This window comes from Gallus gallus, chromosome 2 (genome assembly GCF_016699485.2).
Source record: "Gallus gallus isolate bGalGal1 chromosome 2, bGalGal1.mat.broiler.GRCg7b, whole genome shotgun sequence".
NCBI lineage: Eukaryota > Metazoa > Chordata > Aves > Galliformes > Phasianidae > Gallus > Gallus gallus.
The window spans coordinates 137,674,043-137,694,920 of record NC_052533.1 but is presented as its reverse complement, the minus strand read 5'-3'; the positions used below and the strand labels follow the sequence as shown (position 1 = coordinate 137,694,920).

The 20,878-nt window shown below is 44.3% G+C and overlaps 1 protein-coding gene and 1 long non-coding RNA gene across 2 annotated transcripts; one reads left to right on the top strand and one right to left on the bottom strand.

Annotated features, from left to right (window-relative positions):
- Nucleotides 1-2,281: 2,281 nt before the first annotated feature.
- On the bottom strand, nt 2,282-17,923 carry SQLE (squalene epoxidase). The gene is made up of 11 exons (NM_001194927.2): nt 17,135-17,923; nt 15,163-15,415; nt 14,404-14,584; nt 11,992-12,088; nt 9,709-9,822; nt 7,067-7,238; nt 6,745-6,840; nt 6,106-6,248; nt 5,476-5,572; nt 4,929-5,016; nt 2,282-4,325 (listed from the first exon to the last, which is right to left on the bottom strand). The coding sequence occupies exons 1-11, from the start codon at nt 17,420-17,422 to the stop codon at nt 4,133-4,135; spliced, it is 1,722 nt and encodes a 573-aa protein (NP_001181856.1). The 5' UTR covers nt 17,423-17,923; the 3' UTR covers nt 2,282-4,132.
- LOC121109916 lies at nt 10,003-10,704 on the top strand. Its single transcript, XR_005857666.1, has 2 exons — nt 10,003-10,210; nt 10,418-10,704. It is a non-coding gene; the product is annotated as an uncharacterized LOC121109916 (long non-coding RNA).
- Nucleotides 17,924-20,878: the final 2,955 nt, after the last annotated feature.

The window sequence follows — 20,878 nt, the reverse complement described above, 5'->3', positions numbered from 1 at the left end:
CACCCCGAGGCAGCAAATCACCCCCCGTGCCCATGGGGTTTGCGCCTGCAGAGGATGCACACTGCGGTGTGATCATTGCCAGTGAGTGGCAATTCAGTCCGGCGCTGGATGATGACAGAGCCTCAAACACATCAAAAAGCAAAGCAAGAGTTGCTCCAAGTCAAAGCACGCCCACCACATTCTCAAGCAACCCAGCTCCTGCTGGGTCCTGCTGTGCAAGAGGAGCTACACCTGGGAAGCCCCGCGTGGACATTCAGGCTCTCAGTACTCGCTCAATCAAGGCCGTATAATATGAAGTTCATAAAACATGCCGGGACCCATTGGCTGCTCCGGCACAACGCTCACACCCCGCACAGGGCAGTCCGATCCACCCAATGCGGGCAGCCATCCCTACCCAACATTAACCCCCTTCCCCTCCAAACGACTCAGCAGGAGCTCAGCGTGGCTGAAGGAAATCCAAGTGCTCCCCTGGAAAAACAAATTAACCGTCGAGATAGCATAGGTGAGACCATCTCCAAGTCACACATGGGAACAGAATACACCCCACTAAGCTGCCTGGGTGCTGCTCTCGTGCCCACGGCCTTGCTTTTAATGAGCACTGTATTTCAGTTCTTGCATTATAGACGTGCTCTGTGTTGGCCTGGTAACCCAGGCTTGAAGCCTGGCTCCCCAACCCACATGCTCTCTTCACCATCTCTTTAGCCTCTGAAAATGTCCCCAGGGAAGCCTGGAGCATCATGTGCTCCCGCTGTGAAGTACAGCTGCTGCTGCAAAGGTTCATTTCTTGCTGAGTTGTGTTTCCCATGTTTTTTTTCCCCTTCATCCCTTCACTGACAGCTCCCAGCATCCCATTCCATTTTGGCTGCTGCTGCAAACCGAGCAGCTCAGGGAGGGCCATGGGGACTGCAGGGTCTCATTGCTGAGCACTTACGGCTGGATATGAGTACAGGGCATCTTCTGCTTTATGCTACTCTGCTTACAATCAGCAGTGGTGTTCGGTTACTTCTTAAATCACCCCATCAGCTTTCCCTTTCAGTACCTTGGATAACTTAAGCTGTCATGCTGCTGCGCATTGCACAAAATGGAGCAATCCATTCTAACACTCCCTCTCCCCCCTTTATTTTCCTCCCACATTTCCACAGGTGTTTGGAAACCCTCATAACGTCGCTGGTGTTGCACACACGCCGTCACAACCCCACTGTAAGCAAACTCAAGAGTGCCTGTTCAAAACCCAGTCACTATTCAGCAGAGCTTGTGCAATACGGATCAGGAACAGCAATTGCTGCTTGTTGGTACTTGCTCCCTCCCCAAACACACTGCAGGTAGCAGTGTGACAGCTCTAAGTGTAAAGCTGCCAGTGCTCCTCAGGTGTTAACACATCATTCACATCTGCAGGAAACGATGCACTCCTCTAAAGCTGCAGAACAGAATATTTGAGGCTCTGTTCACGCATTTCCCCACAGAGGCACTATAATGCCTGAGATTTCTAACACCACATTATACTACTGCTGTCAAAGAGACAGCCAAGGTATGAACTCCGAACTCCAGCAGCTGGTCCAGAGCTAACCAAGCACTCTGTTTCAGGGGATAAGAAGGAATGGGGGGGGGGGGGATGGGGAAGAGAACTACCAAAGAGAACTACCACTCCTCTGCCTTCTGCTGAAGCAGGGAAACACACACCCAGAACAGAGGAGTCCCTCCTCGCACGGAGCCCAACACCACACACCTGCAGTAGCAGCTGATTCTTTTAAAGATGCAACTAAGAAGCCTCTTCACCCTATTGATTTTCCAGTAAAGTGCACATTTAAAGCAAAGAAAAAGAAAAGTCAACAACAAAAAAGCAACAAGGGACCCAAAACACCTCACCACCACCAAAACAAGTTTCTCACACTACCTCCAAGAAATGCAACACTTCAATGCCTGAATCAGCTCCACCTACAAATGAGTTTCTGTAGCACTTCTGGGTGGAGAAGGCCCCCACCTTGCTCTTACCTGTGGACGTTGCTCCCTCACCAGCAGCTGTACTTCTTTTGCCCACATTCGGCTCAAGAACTCCTTCTGAAACCACTTTCACTTTGCTCTTCCATAGACTTACACTCAAGATCTTTCTCTTCTCTTTTCAAGCAGTGATATTTACCCCGACCGGCAGGACACTGAGCCATGCATTGGCTTCAGGAGAAAAACCAGGTATACATTTAAGCACTTTTAAGCACATTGGTATTTCCTGGCAAGTCAAGACCTAATTAAAGTCATCATCCAGAGATACACAAGAAAAGAAATCTACAGGTATAACAATTTATTTAAGTTAGCTGAGGGCGTGTATTTGACTCAAGATTGTTTATCCTTGAACTGAAAGAGACTGACCATAAATAATATTAAAAACAGGAACTGTAAGAGCAGCCAATCTTCCCACAGTTGTCACAAGTGCTGAAAACACTTGTATACATTTTGCCTCCCCTCACCAGGGGCATCATTTAGTCACCACAAATAACGGTACCTGAAATTCTCAGGGCTCTGCTCAGAAGTCTGCATGCTCCACGAACATGTTATAGATATCAAAGTGATATAGATATCAAAAGTGATCACGGTTAGAAAAATAGACACATTTCTGTCTCATCTGGAAAAGTCTTGGTCATTTGAAATACCCAACAAATAAAACACTAAAAAAATTTTCCCCATAGATTTCTCCCCCGCAATCCAACACAGAATGTATATTTATATACAGCTTATGCAATCTGTCATTTCCAAAACATATAGTCCAAGTTTTTAAGTACAGAATCATAGAATCATAGAATTGCTAAGGTTGGAAAAGACCCACAGGATCATCCAGTCCAACCATCCACCCATCACCAACGGTTCCCACTACACCATGTCCCTCAACACAACATCCAAACGTTCCTTGAACACCTCCAGGGTTGGTGACTCCACCACCTCCCTGGGCAGCCATTCCAGTGCCTGACCACCCTTTCAGAGAAGTAGCATTTCCTAACACAATGCGTTGCTGCTCTCTGAGCTCTGGGCCATACTGACACACCATTGGTTTGGCAAGCCAGAACATGACAGCCATGTGGTGATACACAAAACAACTGTACGAAAGGCGAGGGGAAATGGAAGGACACAAGTACAAAGGAAAGCAAAGTGGTGAAGGAAACGCAGGGAGGAATATTGCCCAGCAGTAAAACACACAAACTCTAAAGAGATGTGCAGTAGTATCTACAGGAAAATACATATTTCAAGTATTAAAAGGACACTTGAGTGGTACTTCTCAGAAATTTTCAGAAGTAACATTAAAGAGTGTCTACTGGAAACAGCCTGCACTCCAGCTGTTTCAGTAGATAGTTGGTTTTTGTGCTTAAGTCAATGGCAGTATTAACCCTCACTTCCACACAAACCAAGCAAAACAAAACTTTTTAGAATGAAGTGAGATGGGAAGAAAGTTTCAACAAAACATGTGCTGCCAGTATCCGGGTGCAGCAGCCACCATGAGCATGCTTTAGGCTATTACTTGTTTCAAATGACTCTGGTGTAAAGGACACTTTCAGAAGAGCACTACATGCGGTATTTGCAAAAGCGAATAACACTGCAGACATGGTGACACTGCAACATCTGCAATCATTTGCAGTGTCCTTTGAAGCTTCGGTATAACAGTACCTCAGCAGCAACTGAAAGAGAATCAGAGGCAAATCCTCATGAAATGGCCCAAATCAGCAATTTTCTTACAGTATTTCACAGAAACAAAGAAGCCTATGGAGCTACTGAGCAGAAAGAAGCATGAAGGATAATAGCAGCATGTGGTTTACAGTTTTCACTTTTCAGTTTATTAATATTAGTGATGCACTCTGCAATGGATAGAGCAAGGAATGAAATTCTGACAGACCTGGCAACGTCAACACTTCCTTCCGGTCCTCGTAAACAGCTAACTCCTCTTTGAACTTTAATTGCAAAGAAAGGAATATTTACATATAATATATATGTATATAACCACAAAACCAAAACTAAGTCAAATCCCGATCAAGGAAATCACATTTTGAAGAGAAGAAAACATGATACGATATTAAACAGTACATGTCCGAAGATTTTAAAGGCATCGTGATCTTCATGTCTTCTTTGTCCAGTCACATCCCCTTGGACTTTAATAGATGAGGGACTTCATTTCAGAGTAAATAAGTGGGAATATTATAGAGCAACTCCTGTAAAGTATAGCTCCACTACTGAAGAAGGCTCGAGGCATGCTGATCCACGACTCCGACTTAAAGCAGAAGTAAACGGCGTACAACGCCACGGCGAAGAAGTGGCCAATCAGCACCATTGGTTTAGGAGATAACCTGTTTTAAAAAGCAAGAAATAGAACACGTAAATAAACAGGATAAAAAAAGCACAGACAAATGTTCAGTTCCCAGACTGGGCTCCTTACACAAGACAACACCGCTCTGATTTTTGCCATCCATCGCTATTCTCAACTTGTCAAGCATGAAACATCTCCAGCAGCTCCTCTGTTTGAATGAGCAGAAGGGTCCACACTAATTCCCATGCTACTTGTCACAGAATCACAGAATGGCCTGGGTTGAAAAGGACCTTAAAGATCATCTAGTTTCAATCCCCTGCCATGGCCAGGATTGCCAACCACCAGACCGGGTTGCTCAGAGTCCCAGCCAGCCTGGCCTTGAATGCTTACATGGAGCATGGAAGCCATGGGCATCCACAACCTCTCCGGGCAACTTGTTCCAGTCTCTCTCCAGTTTGCAGAGGCATTTCTAAACAGCTAAAAAAGGCAGTATTCAAAGCTTCTAATAAAGCTTCAAACTTCAGTATAATCCTAAAAACACTGCCTCACATGGAGCGCTCTCCCCACGCAAAACTGATGGCCTGGGTGCGAAGCAGAATCTAACAGAAGTTCACATCAGCTATTATAGATCTGCTGAACTTACACAGACAGCAATCCAACAGGACCTGAGACACATTCTCCACCAAGTCTGAAGTAGTGGAAACAGGCTCTCTTTAGCTGGTGCAAGGAATCTACGAAATGAATTAAAATCACTCACAAATATAGTCAACAGATACTGAAAAAATTTGAGCATATAAAACAGTGCTGAAGTCCTTGGTTTTATATCATTCTGGCAGCTACTACTGTTGAATTCAGTCAGGTTTCAAACTGATTTTACAGGATTTTATAGAGAAGCTACGTATTCCCGAATGCTGACACAAGAACAATTGATTTAAGCTATCCTGTGTTTTGTTTATTAAATAGTCAGATGTCCTTTGGGTTGCTATAAATCAGTTTACACCACTCTAGAACTAACTGGGAAGACAACTCAGGCTAACTCATTAAAATCCCTTGATCAGTGTGTTTTATATACACGTATATATACATAGATCTATGTGTGTATGCTCATATACTAACACATATGCCCTCCAGAAATACTTATTCATCAGATTTTAATTCATCAGAAGTTATTTAAAAATATATATATTTACCATCTGTAGCAGCAAAAAGTTCATACAGTGCCTGGGCAAGAATATTCACTACAAAAGAATGAGACTTTTTTCTTGACCAGTAAAATGTTTTTTTGGCCTGCAAAAGGAAACAAATGCATTTCTATGAGACAGCACAGAACATCACTGAGAAGCTTTTTCAAGTAGGTGATAAGAATCATGTTCATGTGAATGTCTTCTCACTTACTACTGCGGTGTCAAGATGCACACTGACAAAGTAGGTACACGTGCTCATTACCCCACATTCAACTTGCACAAGGTAATGGTTCAAATCCATCCTGCATGAGCTCAGTATAAACTAAAAACCACACTTCCAGTGTGGGAACATAACTGATGCTATCCTAGCAAAGCATGCTGACTAGGCACAGCACACCTTAAGCAAAACAAGGCAGATAAGTAATGCAGCTTTGAATCTGCCTCACAGCCACAGCACTCACAAATCACAGCTCTGCTCAGTGACAAATGCCTGATGTGATTTATTTATTTGAAGAGTTGAGAACAGCTGTGCCTCAGTTATAGCTTACACATCCCTCAGGTGTATCCAACTTAAAGTGCATCATCTAAATTTAGACAAACTTGGTTCCACTTAAGTCAATCAAAATCAAGTTGCACCTTAAGAATGTCAGAATCTTCATAAAGATCCGGAATATCCTGGAGCAAACTTCTCCATATTTTGACATCATTTAAAACAACACTCATTCCTCCACCAGTAAGAGGGTGTCTTATATTATATGCATCTCCTAAAAGAAGAACTCCTAGAAAGAAGAAAGAAAAGAAGAATGAGCACAACTACCGTATCCATCTTAGCACTCAAACCCTGTACTTTGTTTCCCAGATTACTGAGAATTCGTTCCCACCACGAACAACAATTAGAAACTGAAAAGAAAAAAAAGAGATAAAAGGGAGGCTGGCTTTAACAGATATGCATGTATGTGTGTCACAGAACAGACAGAAAATTCAAGGTCATTTTTTTTTTCCTCCATTTTCCTCCCCTCTTAAAGAGACCAAACGTATAAAAGCACGACCTGCTGAGTTATTTGAAATTAAAAAAGAAGCAGACAGTGATTGAAAGTCTTGCACCGATACAAGCGTTACTGCTACATTGTGCCAAACATGCATTTTCAAATTTATTTTTAATAACAGAATGAGGTAACTGTTCTGAGCAACAAACACACATCTATGAAAACACAGCCTTAAGTCCCACAAGTTTCTAATGCCTTCCTTCCATCCACTTTGTTTCACAGTACACACCTTTCTTGTTAACAGCTGAAGGAGGTAAGAAGCTTGCTGGCATAGTCCTTAAGCGATCGTTCTGAACTGCTATTAGAAATGGTTCCTTAAGGTGATCTGCAAAAACCAAGGTTGTTTGGTTACACTTATTTGGCAGAGTCTTAAATAATCTGCACACAGCCCATTTGAACCTCTTCTCAGAGATATGATCCTTCCAAACTTCTAACCTTGTAAGGTCAACCAAATAATCTGCTACGTGATGTGTCATCTAAGAAGGGTGAACAGATACTGAGATAGTAAACTCTGAATGTGGAGATGAAACAAGCCAACAAGCCAGACTCACCAGGCATCTGGGGATGAATGTTCTCAAGCATGTATTCTTTCAGGTTTTTTGGCATTTCCCCTCGAATATCAACAAGGACGCGAGTCTCAGTTGAAGAAATCTGATAGATTAACACTGGACTAGTTTTAGCCAGAACAAGTTCAGCATAATTAGTTTTAAACTGTGGTGCATCCTTGAAAAGAAGTGGGAGAAGGATTGAAATCGATTAATGAAGGGATATTAAACTTCAGATACACAAAATCATTCTCTGACACTTCAAATAGAATCCTGTATCATATTAAGGTCGTATTATTTTTTTCTTTCAATGAACAGCATGTTTAAAAAAAACAAAAACAGAATGCAGAAGCTTTCCATAAGATCATTTTCACTTCCATAAAGAAAGTTATGTAAAGGAATGATGTACACTCATCTGTAGTGTAGACAACCCCATGGGAAAAGCACAGGCTGCCAGCACCCCAGCTCTGGGACTACAGCTGCTGCTCAGGCTTATCAAGTTTCCAGAAGTAGAGAAAGAGGAGGCATTCAAACAGTGATAGATAATTGTAGGGTTGAGGCTGCAGAAATTGCTGAAGCTCCTCCAACTCAGTCGGTGTCCGGCGGAAGTTCTGTGGGGTTTTGTTCATTCTCCCTTATTTCTGCTGTTAATCCAATGGTTACTGCAGCAGCCATGGAGGGCAAGGCAAGCGGACCAGCTACCAACATACATCCATGCTTTCTCACTTAAATGTACAGATGCTGAAGGCATATAGGTCTGGCAGGGGCACAGTTTGAGTATGTTTTTTGAGTATAAACAACAGGTGGTTTCAACCACAGCTGTTAGCTTGTACCTAAAACTCATGATTTTAACCCTCTGAACAACTGCCTTAGCAACAAGAACACTGTGGGGAAAAAAATGAATGTCACTGTCTTAACACAAACTAGTGAAAGCACCTATATGCAGAGTAACACAGCATCATAGGATCACCAAGGTTGGAAAAGACCTACAAGATCACCCAGTCCGACTGTTTACCTATCACCAATAGTTCTCATTAAACCATGTCCCTCAGTACAACGTCTAAATGTTCCTTGAACACCTCCAGGGTTGGTGACACCACCACCTCCCTGGGCAGCCATTCCACAGTGCCTGACCACTCTTTTGGAAAAGTAGTATTTCCAAACATCCAGCCTGAATCTCCCCTGGTGCAACTCGAGGCCATTCCCTTTAGTCCTACCATTCTCTCTAGTCCTACAGGGACATCTTCTAATTCGAACATCAGAGCTATATAAAATAGAGCACTAACAGCAGAAACAGGCTTATGCAAGGTGTTGAAACTGTTTTCTTCCCCTTCAGTATTTCCCACCAACAGGTCTAGTTAGGCTGGTGCTCAGTTTCAAGTAGCTATGCTGAAAGCTAATCACAGAGTTATAGAATGGTTTGGGTTGGAAGGGACCTTTAAGATCATTCCAGTTCCAACCCCCTGCTATAGGCAGGGACACCTCCCTCCAGACCAGGTTGCTCAAAGCCCCATCCAGCCCGGCCTTGAATGCTTTCAGTGAGGGAGCATCCACAGCCTCATTGGCCCCTTCAGGTACTGTAAGGGCACTATAAGATCCCCTTGGAGCCTTCTCCAGTCTGAACAGCCCCAGCTCTCTCAGCCTGTCCTTGTAGGGGAGGTGCTCCAGCCCTCTGATCATCTTTGTGGCCCTCCTCTGGACCTGCTCCATCAGCTCAACGTCCGTCTTGTGTTGGGGGCTCCAGAACCAGACACAGTACTCCAGGCAATCCAGCTGGTTCAACCCTCTCTTGCTCAACTACAGACAAATGATATATTTAGCTGCTGGATTTAAGAGTAGATTTTGGTGTTAATCTAACTTCTAACCACAATATCCACTTGGAAAAAATAATCTGGTTCATAGTTACATAAGTGTTTGAAGAGCTGAAAGCCTGACCTGCAACTCTATCACATATGCTAAATCTGACACTGCAAGTTCAGCTATGCTGGAGATAGGACAGAGCACACACCAACAACTTAAAAATTAAAAAAACACAGATGCAAATTTTCAAGCATTTCTCAGTGTGACACAGAAATGGACAGAACAGCTGATTCTATAGGAAAACATCTTGTACTGGAGTTGAAGACAGTCCTTATAACAAAGCATCAACAGTTGCTTTAAGAAGCAGACTACTTAAATCTTTCATAGACATATTCCCCACGTAAACTTCTGCAATGCTATCTGCAGTTGTATGCAAGAAATACTTTAATCAAATACATCTCCTTTCACAGACTTTGGAACACCTTCATTTTATAAAGCCCTACCATATGCCCCTTCTGTACGAGTTCATATAAATAGGCTCTGTAGGTACTCACATGTGTGGGTGGAAAAACCACCCAAGCAGAAAACAACAGGCCACAGAGAGAAGAACTAAGTACTGAGAAGAGATTGTGTGGAAGTTTTCTAAAGACTCATGAACTGTGGAGCCCAGTGACCCTGTAGAATCCAGCAGAGCCAACACACCCAGGACATCAACAGTGTGCTGAACCATCACAGGGCCAACAGCTGTAGGACACCACCAAGAGGGCAGAGGCTGCTGCACGCAGACAGATAACACAGCATTATACATATGAAGAAATACGTATCTTCTGGTTATACGCAAAAGTTACCTTCAAAATGCAACCGACAAAATGGGATGAAACGGTGACTTTTTGGGAGACCAGGTTTTTTCTAAACTTGGAGAAAAGTCCATCAGCTACAACCGTCAGCGGTGCATGAAGTTCCTGCAGTGTAACAGAAAGAAAAAGATAGGACATTTTCCTTTCCTTTTCCAAAACAGTTGGAAATAACTCTCAAGCCCTCCTTTCCAATTGCATGTTAGGTGTTCTTCAAAACAATAATCAGCTTCTTCTAGACATGCAGTCACGTAACATAGCAACGGTGACCGTGTCAGAACTGGGATAGAACAGAGCAGGAAAGCAGAGAGATTGCTATGTTCAGCTCATGGTGCTCTTCAGGAATACACAAACAGAAGAATCACACATAAGCAACAAACCTAAAATGTTTTAGTGTAAAAAGGGTACTAAGCATGCCCAGATCTTTATTAAAAGAACAAGCAGCGAATTCTAAGCAGTTCCTACCATCCTTGGGTGCTACAAACAGAAACAACAGGTATAGAGAGAAAAAAGTAAGACAAATGGATTAGGTTCAGCCTGAATATACACACAGGTTCCTAACGTTTAATACAAACGCTGTTTTCAAACAGGAGAAAATTCTTCAGATTATTAATCAGCATTTTTATTTTTATGATACTGAACTAGAAAGCATTGAAAGATGGATGTTTCCTTCTACATACAGCTTTCTTGTTGTCATTTGCAGTTAAATCACTGTACATAATGACTGCAGATTTACGACGAGCAGCGGTCTGTGGCCTCGGCACGAGCAGAAAACAAGAAATAAATTTTCCTTTGAAGCTTTCAGGAAAAAGCATGCCACGTTTCATGGGCACTTCTGGAAAACAATTTATTGTGGGACAGGAGCATTTGGTGAGCCAGCAGTGCAAGAGTACATCCATGCCTGGAATGGGTTCCTCTTGGTGCTACACTGCTATAAAACAGAGGCTCTCTATTGACTGGCAAATAATACAACTCCTTCCAGGCACAGAACTTCAGCACTCCATGAGTTTGCTTATCACCTCTGTACAGACAGGAACCTCAAGGCCCTAAGGACAACACCCGTGCTGTCAGAAATAGCACACTGAACACTGTTCAGTGGGCTAGAACACTGGTCACTCTAATGCTAGTCAAACAAGCCGTACTTACTATTATAGCAATAAAAATCCATGAATGTGTAAAGCTTAAAAATACGTCTCCAAGCAAAATACACACTCCCACCTAAGTAACCCCTATAATTCCAGATGATTGAGCCCATTGGGCGTGTGGGGGGGGGAGGGGGAACAAAACAACAAAAATCACAACCGCCACCAAGCCACACAACCACCAAACCAAAAACAATACTACCACCAAACGAAACCACAGACAAACACTTCCCATCTCCAAATCCCATCTTTCCAGCACTTGTGTGTGATTCAGCGGCTTATTCCATCACAGTGGATTTTACTCATTTAATCATTCCACGTGACATTGAAGGCAGTCCAAACAAGGCTTGGAACTGCCTCCAGATACCATGCAGGGAGCCGAGGATGGTGCTCGTCCTTAGCTGTCTTTCAGCTCCCCACTCCTAGCACACCCTGTGGACTGCAATGCCCTTTGCTTGAGCGGGCTTATTACTCCTCCTTCCTCTCGGAAAAGTAATTTTAAAGTGTTTTTTGGCTTTTCTAGAGAATGTATCCACAACTTCAGGACACATTTCTATCTGGAATGGTTTCCTCTAAAGCTATTATAAGTTCACTCCATTTCTCAGCATTTAGCCAGCAGTTTTGCCTTAGATGAGGCAAAGAACAACCAAATCAGCGACACAGTTAATACAGGTCAGAACTCTCCTTCTGTGACCCAAGAGGTGACTGGGCAGAGCTATGTCTGTGAGCAGGCACCTACCTCCTGACTTTCAGACACCTCACTCAACAGAGGAAGCCTATGTTGAAATGTAAACATTTTTACACAGACAAAGCATGGATCTTAACGTGTTATTTCTTCCATCAGTAACTTTGAAATATTTTAAGCTCCAAACAAACGAATATTTAGGGGGAAAACAACAACAACAGTGGCTCTGGAGAACTGAACTGTTATCAAAAAAGCACTAGGAGTTACAAGAATTTCCATATGCCAGGACTGCATCCACTAAAAAGCAATCTCACTTCATTAAATCATTCCTCTCTCTGGTAATTGCAGATTTCTGCACCCGAGCTTTAACATAGCAGTGCTTTTTAAATGCTATACACATTTAACTCTATTTTCGCAGTACTTAAAGATCAGAACAGAAAACTGTCTCACCTTAGTATCCCCAGTTTCTTTGTCCTTGTACTGAACACCCACTATGCAGTCATCTTCTTCAAGTAGTTGTGTCACAGTTCCTTCAATGAATTTTGCACTGAAATAAAACAGGATTTAGAAGAGGAGGGAAGAGGATTAAGGATGCCAACATTTCATCATATTAGGCACAGAAGGAAAGTGTGATTTTCAATAATCTTGTCTCTGCCATGATATTCTCTCTAAATGCAACACACAAAGATTCTTCAGCATTTTTTGAAGCCACATTAAATGTCAAACACTGCTTGTCATTAGCTTCAGTTCAACACGGCCATCTGGCTTGACATTTGAGACTATTCTAAAGCTATAATGCTTAACATAAACACCCTACCACCAAGCAGAACCCCTACTTTTGCTTTAGGCACTCCCTTGGCCAAAGGAGACAAGCAGAAAGGAGTCTGACACCTATAAGCAGTCAGAAATCAGCCCCCTGAGCATTTCCCACCATTCAGCAGAGCAGACTGACAGAACACATGAGCGATCTAACTCCACACAGAGGACAGAAGCAAGATCCAAAGTAGCACTTCAGTACTTAACACACAAGCAAGGTAGAAGTGAGGTTCCTAACTAACACAGAACAGTCCTCAATAATCTGTCCCATTAAGCACTGGCAGAGCTTTGTCTCTGCTAACGATCAGGCTCCGAACTGAGCATCCCTTGCATCTATCTCCAATTGTGGCTATTTGGGTTTCACAAATTGTATTTCTTTCTACTTAAAGCTCTTGTTGGATCTGAGCTGTTAGACATGATCCCAGCAGTTCAGAGCCTGCAGCTCAAAATGAACGCCCTTTCTCTACCTCATAAATGTTTTCACATCCACATGGAATACAAAAACTTAGAGCAATTAGATAAAGTTCCATATGAGAACAAGACAGCTTGAGAGTTTAGGCCCTCAAAGGTAACAACGTGATTGAAAAGGTGCCTAACAGGAACTTCAACAGCAAGAGAATGTAGCAACCTACCAGGTTAATAGCAGGTGAATCGGCATCCTGCACATCTTACTGGCTTTTATATTTCTTTTGTAGCCTTAATTTAATTAAGTGCTTATTTCCTTTTCTGGTTCTAACCCACTATAAAAATCACTAACTAATGATACCCTACCTTTTTCCTCTGCAGAATTAATTTTACTGATCTGAAAGAAGTTCATATTATCTAAAACAGATGAAGAGAATGCATTGAGTAGTCGTTATTCCCTACACTTGCACAACTTCTGAGAGGAAAAACAAAGCTTCATAGCACTACAAAGAGTATTTTCATCTCTCTTGTGCCCTGATGTAACATGCAGTTTCCTATGCTATCGTTAAAATGGGAAGAAAACATACAGGAAGAGAATAAAGAAAGAGTGGAAGAAAGGGTTAGGACTGAACTCAAGACTCAAACATTAGCTGCTGTAAATTTGTGCTGAAAGGATTTTTGTACAGCTCATGGAGTTTGCCACAGGTTGAGGTGCCCAAATTTCACTGAACTTGAAACCATAACCAGGAAAGCTTTAGCTTTTATAGCTATTAAATGCAGTCATCATTGATTTTATCTGTACTGCACAGTTGCTGTCTTTTAGTGCTAACGATTCATAGGATATAAAAGATAAAATAAAGCAATTTCCCACTTCAGAATAGACATGTAAAGTAAGAAGACTGTACCTTCTGTATTTCCCTTATGGGCATTACTGATGGATAAAAAATCCACCATTCAGAAACAGCAACTAGAATCTATTTGTTCTTTGAAATGTTTCCTCCTCCTCTCTTTTAATACAAGGAAATATCGAACATTTTTTATTTCATTAGGAATAGGATGCATCTTCAACAGTGTAACAGTACAACAGTGACTGGGAGTAGCTCTTTCCCATTACTTAGTGCTCCTTCCTAGCTATTTTGCTCTCTTGTCAGCCATAAAAAAATTACAGAACATGCAAATGTAAAAGAAATTTGATTCCTGGCACCATATAAACAACATATCTGGAAGAAATGATACCAGGGTCTATCACACATTTCTTGGCAAAAGAAGTTCTGTGCATTGCACCCTGAGATTGGTGCTTCTGGTAAAATACCAAATCCAATAACAGGTCTAAGAGAATCAACTTTTTAGCCTCAGACTGCTCTCTTGCAGGGACAAGCCAGTACCTAGCCTTCTAGTTAAAGCCTTTATTCCCCTAACTTCAAAAATGAACTTGTCTCAAAGGCTACCATAAGTATATTCCATTCATAAATACGTCTATGAAAACAGAACGAGTAACTTCAGCTGTTGCTTTCTCTCAGCCTTGCCCACTGGAGCCCCTGTGTTGGGTCACAAGGAAACGGATGAGAAATCTCACGCTGGGAACAGTGCTCCAGCATCTCAGCACCCAGGCTGTGACACTGACCATCACACGGAACTCACTTGGGCTCTGCCATGGCTGCCCTTCGGAGACCCATGATGAACTGGCCGTGATGGAAGGACCTTCCGCTCACCACGCGGCCATCTTCAGATGTTGGAAAAGGAATTTCTACCTCCGACTTGCTCTCTAGGTCATGAATGATGTAACCATTTACTGTTTGTGCGTCGATACCTTCTACTGTATCTGCAAAACAAAAGCCAGCGGATGAGTTAAAGAAAGCTTTTAAAAGACTTATTTATTAAAAGTATTTCTTCACATGAATTCCAATTATCCTAACCAAAATATGTTGAGGAAAGAATAGCATAGAATCATCATAGAATTATAGAATGGCCTGGGTTGAAAAGGACCACAATGACCATCGAGTTTCAACCCCCCTGCTATGTGCAGGGTCACCAACCACCAGACCAGGCTGCCCAGAGCCACATCCAGCCTGGCCTTGAATGCCTCCAGATATGGGGCATCCACAGCCTCCTTGGGCAACCTGTTCCAGTGCGTCACCATCCTCTGTGTGAAAAACACAATCTTCAAAATAGCAGACTGGAAACGCACAAGTAATTTTAACTCCTTTTATTCATTGCAGATAATGCATTTCTTCATTTTTCCTGCATTTTAGATATGGCATGCCTTATTTAAAAACATAACTGAGTGCAGTAACTGTTGTATTTATATGTATATATATGTATATATATATATATATATATGTATATACACACACACACACATACACGCACACATACATACACAGTTTGAAATGCACTCACCTTCAAGACCCAAGTCTTTAAGTGCATTAAGACCACCAGGCTGCAACAATTCTCCAACAATCCTGTCAGGCTCCTTCAGATCCCTCTCTATTACAGTCACTTTTCTTCCATCTCTGGCGAGCACCGCAGCCAAGGAGGACCCAAGGACACCTGAACCCACAACAATAACTTCTGGATCATATTGGGGTGATAATGTTGTAACTGAAGCAGCCTCCGTCAGATGTGTTTCTGAAACATTTACTTCTATTTTACCCTGTAAAAAGAAAAATCCAGAGTTAGATGTGCTGATGTATGTGTACCATAATCTTTGCGTGGGGTTGACTTTGGACTAGTTCTACTTTCATCCAGCAGCTTGAGAGCCCACTGATGGATGGACGGCATCTTCTGGGTTAGCTTTGTTTAAAATGAAATTAGTTGTAGCCCATAATGCAACAAAAAAATCCACCAGGGAAAAGAAACAAGCAGACACACTTGATTAAAACTGCCCTCCTGATCACAGCCAAACCATTAACACAACCTTAGTCTCACACATGCTGGAAGCTAAGTTCCTATGAAAGGCAGTAAACCAATGCTGCCACATATTCTTATCTGTAAGTAACAATGCCTACATATACATCCCTACTGCACAGAGAACTTAGCAATTAAAGAAACTGTTGTATCCATGGGAAAATGTATTTCTCTAACCTTATTGAGTTGAATGAATGGAGTCCAATTCACTCTTCCACGAATGCCTTAGCACTGCAGTGCTGACAGCAGTAAAAACATGCTTACATCAGTGAAATGAGTCTTCCCAACAATACAGACACCAGGATTTCTAGGGGCATGGTGTAGTTTTTCTAGCCTCAACGTAACAAGGGACTGTAAGAATAACTGCACGACTTGGAGGAAAAGCAAGAAAGCGAGGTAAAGGCAGGCTTTTACCAGAAAAATAAATCCAGAACTTAACAAAAAAAAAATTCATAGGGCATGCATCCAAAAACAGTTTCAAGTTGTTTTGTACAAGCGGTCAGCACCCAGCTGAAAAGGCCCAGAAGTGCCCAGGCAAGGAGCCAAACAGTGCTGACCTAGAGATGTACTGAATATGCATATCCACCCACCGGTGGTAGATTGCAGGGCTCCTGCCAACCTCCAGCTGAAAGCCTGGTGCTCTCCACTGCCACTGTGGAACAGGTTGGCTAACCAAACCCAGGTTCTGTAGCTATTATACAGTGCTTTAAGAATAATTCCGATATTATTGCGTCTCCTGCTGCCTAAATGGATACATTTTATCCAGAAACAAGAGCAAGATGATGACAGAATAACAGCATGGCCAAGGCTGGCAGAGACCTCAGGTCCATCTGGCCCAGCCTTTGCTCCAGCAGGGTCACCCAGAGCAGGGGGCCCAGGGCCATGTCCAGGAGACTTTTGGAGATCTCCAAGAAGGAGATCTTGCTGCCTCTGGGCAACCTGTACTTGCATGCTGTCACCTGCACAGCAAAGAAGTGCTCCTGGTGCTCAGGGGGAGCCTCCCATGCTCCGGTTGTGCCCACTGCCTCTTGGCCTTGCATTGGGCACTGCTGAGAGCAGCCTGGCTCCATCCTCTTTGTACCTGCAGAACTTTGTGCACATGGATGAGCACCTCCTCCTGCTGAGCCTTCTCTTCTCTTGGCCAAAAAGTCCCAGCTCTCCGTGGTTCCTTACAACCGATGCTCTTCTAATGTTTAGAGCCGACTGAGAATTGAAGATACCCTTCTGCTGGTGCAATAATCCATTGCTACATTATTTTCTTCAAATACTCACATTTCATTTGCCTTCATAAAATCTCACCATTTCTTCCGCCATCAAAAACCAACGCAGAACATGACACATCCGTCACACAGGATGCAAACACAACCCCTCCCTGCCCTTCCTTCGCTGCCCTCTCTGGGGCCAACTCCAAAGCACCAACAGGCAGTCCCTCCCAGCCCATGCACCACGTCCAACCTGAACGTACCTTCCTGGATTTGGGTTGCTCAACTCGCCGAGACCCCGCAGCAGGTTTGGCCCAGAAGAAGCCCACCAGGGGCAGAGCTGAGAGAGCGTGGGAGAGCATCCCCAGGTGGGGCTTCTGCTGCTGCTGCTGCTGCCGGGGCGCACGGAAGTGGTAGCGATAGGAGAGCAGCAGGCCCAGGGAGAAGAAGAGCACGGCGGAGAGCAGCACCTCCTTGTTGGCGTAGCTCATGAGGTCCCCGCACTTCTTGTACACGTAGATGAAGGAGGCGATGCCCAGGAAAGTCCACATGGTGAGGGCGCTTCCCAGAGTTCCGACGTCGGCTGACGCTCCAAAAATGGCTTTTTACGTAATAAATGAATAACAGAAACAGAGAAACGCAGAGGCTTCCCCCGCGATGGCAGGGACGGCGGTCACGCACTGCTCCACGCGACGCCGCGCACCTCACCGAGCCCCGGAGGCACGGGCACCGAAAGCGCAGCCAGCAGTCTCCATACGGCCCGGAGCTCAGCGCAGCACCGCAGCACCGCAGCACGCGGAGCCCGCAGCCCCCACCGCCCCACGCGATGCTCACGAAGCCGCTCCCCGCGCGGCTCGGAGGCTTCCCCTCGCCACCGCCTCCCTGGGCGGCTCCTCCGCGCCGCGCCCAGCCCACCCCGCTGCTCTGAAGGCGGCCGCGCTCCGGGCGGTGCCGCCGCGGTCTTCGCGCCCCGCAACTGAGGTGATGGGGCCGCCCCGCAGAGCCGGATCGGGCGGGGATGTCCCCTCTCGGGAACGCGGGATGCGAGCACCGGCGGCGAGGGGGCTCGGCTATGCTAATGAGCACCTGCCTCCGCCTCCCGGTAGGTACCGCGCGCCCCGTCCTCAGCCGCATCCGACCAATCGGCGGCGCTATGCTGAGATGGCGCTATGGCCAGGCGACCAATCCGAGCGTGGGGAAGGCGGGGCTTGCGCGCGCCGGGATCCTAGGGCGATGTGACGCCGGCGGGCGGGGCGCGAGATGGAAGTTGCTGTGGTGACGGCTGAGCGGGGCCGCCCCGCATCCCGCGTCCCTCGCTGCTGCCTTGCGGAGCTGCGCATGCGCGCTGGCGGGGCGTGGGACCCTGAGTGATCAAGCGATGGAGCGTACTGCCCAGGGAGGTGGTGGAGTCGGCATCCCTTGAGGTGTTCCAAAAAGGTGTAGACGTTGTACTGAGCGACACGGCTTAGTGGGCACGGCGCTGATGGGTTAACAGATAAGGTGATCTTGGAGGTGTTTTTCAACCTTAATGATTCTATTATTCTGTGACTTGTAAGAATAAAGGCAAAAATGGGAGCTGGTAGAAGATTGGAGTTTGGTTCTTCCATCACATCAGTCAGTTGAGGCTAGAGGTCAAGATGTGTGAGCTAAAGAGATCAAACATGGGCTCTTTTATGTAATAGAGACCCCAGTTTCCCCCAGTTTGAACTAGAGTTATTACAGCTGTCAGCAATTTCTATGTTTAATCCACTTGAGACTGAAGCGTTTAAGTACATCTGCACTTGAGTTCTTCCATGCAGCTCAGTAACGTTCCTTAAGCTCTAACGTTTCTTTGTCATGAACTGAGCCCCACAGCTCAGTGCTCTGGGAGACCAAAGCAAGCCTTCTGGATATGCCGTGGCAGGCAGCAAGCAGCAGCTGAAGCACAGTCTTTGAGTTGGAACATTTACTGGAAGCAGCACAAATCTTACGAAGACTAAGAAAGATGAATCAAGTGGCAAACACGAGCCAAAAACTACTGAAATTAAAAAGCAGGGTCATGCGAATGCACAGTAAGAGCTGTGCTAAGGACCAGTCTGAAGGAGCTGAAAGAAAGGAGGACGGTGTCTAAGAAAACAGAGTGAAGCAGAGTGATGTGAATGAAGATGGCGGTGAGCTGATTTTAAGGCTGGAGCTGAGTGCCACGGTTTGTTCTACTCCAAACGACCAAAACTTGCTTTCCACCCCCCAACCCTGGATCCTGACGGCTGCAGCTGCAAGGTTTCTCGCTTCAGCTCCCTGACAACAAAATGCGACCCATGGAAAATCAACTTTGTCTTGTCCAAGTCACCCGGGACAATGTGAACGCCGTGTTAGAGCAGAGGACAAGAACATATGGCTGGTGGAGAACGGGGAGCTCGGGAGTCACTGCTGCTGCAGGTTGTAATTAGATTTAATTAGAACGACAAATAACACATTTGTCCTACTTCCACCACAATAAATCACCCTCTGCTGATGAGACACTTCTGCAGAACGTCTGTCGGGATTATGTAATTCCTGAGTAATTCTTTTTATACTTCCGTGCGGAGTGCATGAGAGCAGTGATAGGACTCTGGTTCTGAATGAGGCACTCACAGCTGCATCAGTCGCAGTCTCAGGTGTGTTCCAAACGTTTCCAGCCAAGACATCAGAAGACATTACCCCTGTCTCCTAATTCATGCTCAGTGTCCTGGCGATGGTGAAGAGCTTAACATGATCAGATTTCAGTTTATAGCAAAAGCTACCTTCTGCTGCTTACAGTGCTGTAAATAAGATGGCATTTCTGTGGATTTCTTTTCCAATTAAAAGAACCCAAACCCTTTTTTTATCTGTTTGTTTTGTTTTGTATTTATGTGTTGTTGAACTTCGCTTGGATTTCTGTTTATGGAATAAACTACTCTTCCCTCACTTGTGAAACGCTGTCAAGATGATGACTATGAAATATCACTTAATGATTCAAAGCTGAGGGTGGCAAATGTGAACAGGCTGAAACAGGAATTTCTAAAATTACAAAACGACTCCGCAGGCAGGAAATAAGGGCACCTGGGAAGAGGTCGGAGCCCACTTTTTGCTCTTTCCTACAAGCAGCTCTTTCCCGCAATGCAGTTTTTCAACACGGACAACCAGCATTCGGCAGCAGTGTGAGATTTCCACAGCCAGAACTGATGGGCTGAACCGCAGGGTATACAGACCGTGCAGTTAACATAGACTTTTCCAGTTTTGCAGAAGCAGGCTTCATAAGAATGTCACCTTAAGATGCCAACCCATAAAATACAGGACAGACCTCTAGTATGCGATCACAGCTGCATTAGGACAGATATCCAAGGTGTCGGATCTGTTGTTTATAGGCTGCACAACTGACCAACGCGTCCAGTATTAGACTGAACCTTGCCTTCCTTGGGCATGGTGTGATGAACAGCCTGGTCTCACTGCACACACACATGGTGGTCATCTACCCACGTTGGTAGATAGATGGGGAAGGTCTGGTGTGTACCTGAACAAAAGAAGAACATCGGTCTTGACGTTTCAGTAATCATCATCAGAAGAAGCAGAGCCTTCTCAATGTTTGGAAGAGGAAGGTGGGAGAGTTCGTGAAAAATTAGAAGGGTGATGATATGAAACTGCAATTATTCCAAATTACAGATGATTTGAACTTTGAAGCAAGAGGCCACTTCCAGAAAAAAACAAGAATTGTTATTGCACGTATGTCAATGGGTGTGTGAAGGGATATAAAACTGTTATGTTTTCTGTGGGGATTTAATTATACTGGGAAGTCAGGCGATTTCCTTTTGTATCAAACTAGCACAGTGTGGTTGGATGTTTTCTAGACGTGATCACAAGAACTCTGCAGATGTTTTCAGTAAGTTTTTGTTACATATCAAAAACATTATAATGAGATACAGCAAAAACATTCTCAAATGTAAACGTAGTGCATAGAAAACCCATTAAGAAGTTAAAAATGTTATGAAGCACATCATAAAATTTAATCC

Coding starts and splice junctions, on each gene's coding strand:
- SQLE (NM_001194927.2), bottom strand. CDS start 17,422: ATGTGGACTTTCCTGGGCATCGCCTCCTTCATCTACGTGTACAAGAAG. Junction 7,239..9,708: donor TTGTCGGTTGCATTTTGAAG/GTAACTTTTGCG, acceptor CTTCTTTTCAAG/GATGCACCACAGTTTAAAAC. Junction 6,249..6,744: donor TTCAGCTGTTAACAAGAAAG/GTGTGTACTGTG, acceptor TCTTCTTTCTAG/GAGTTCTTCTTTTAGGAGAT.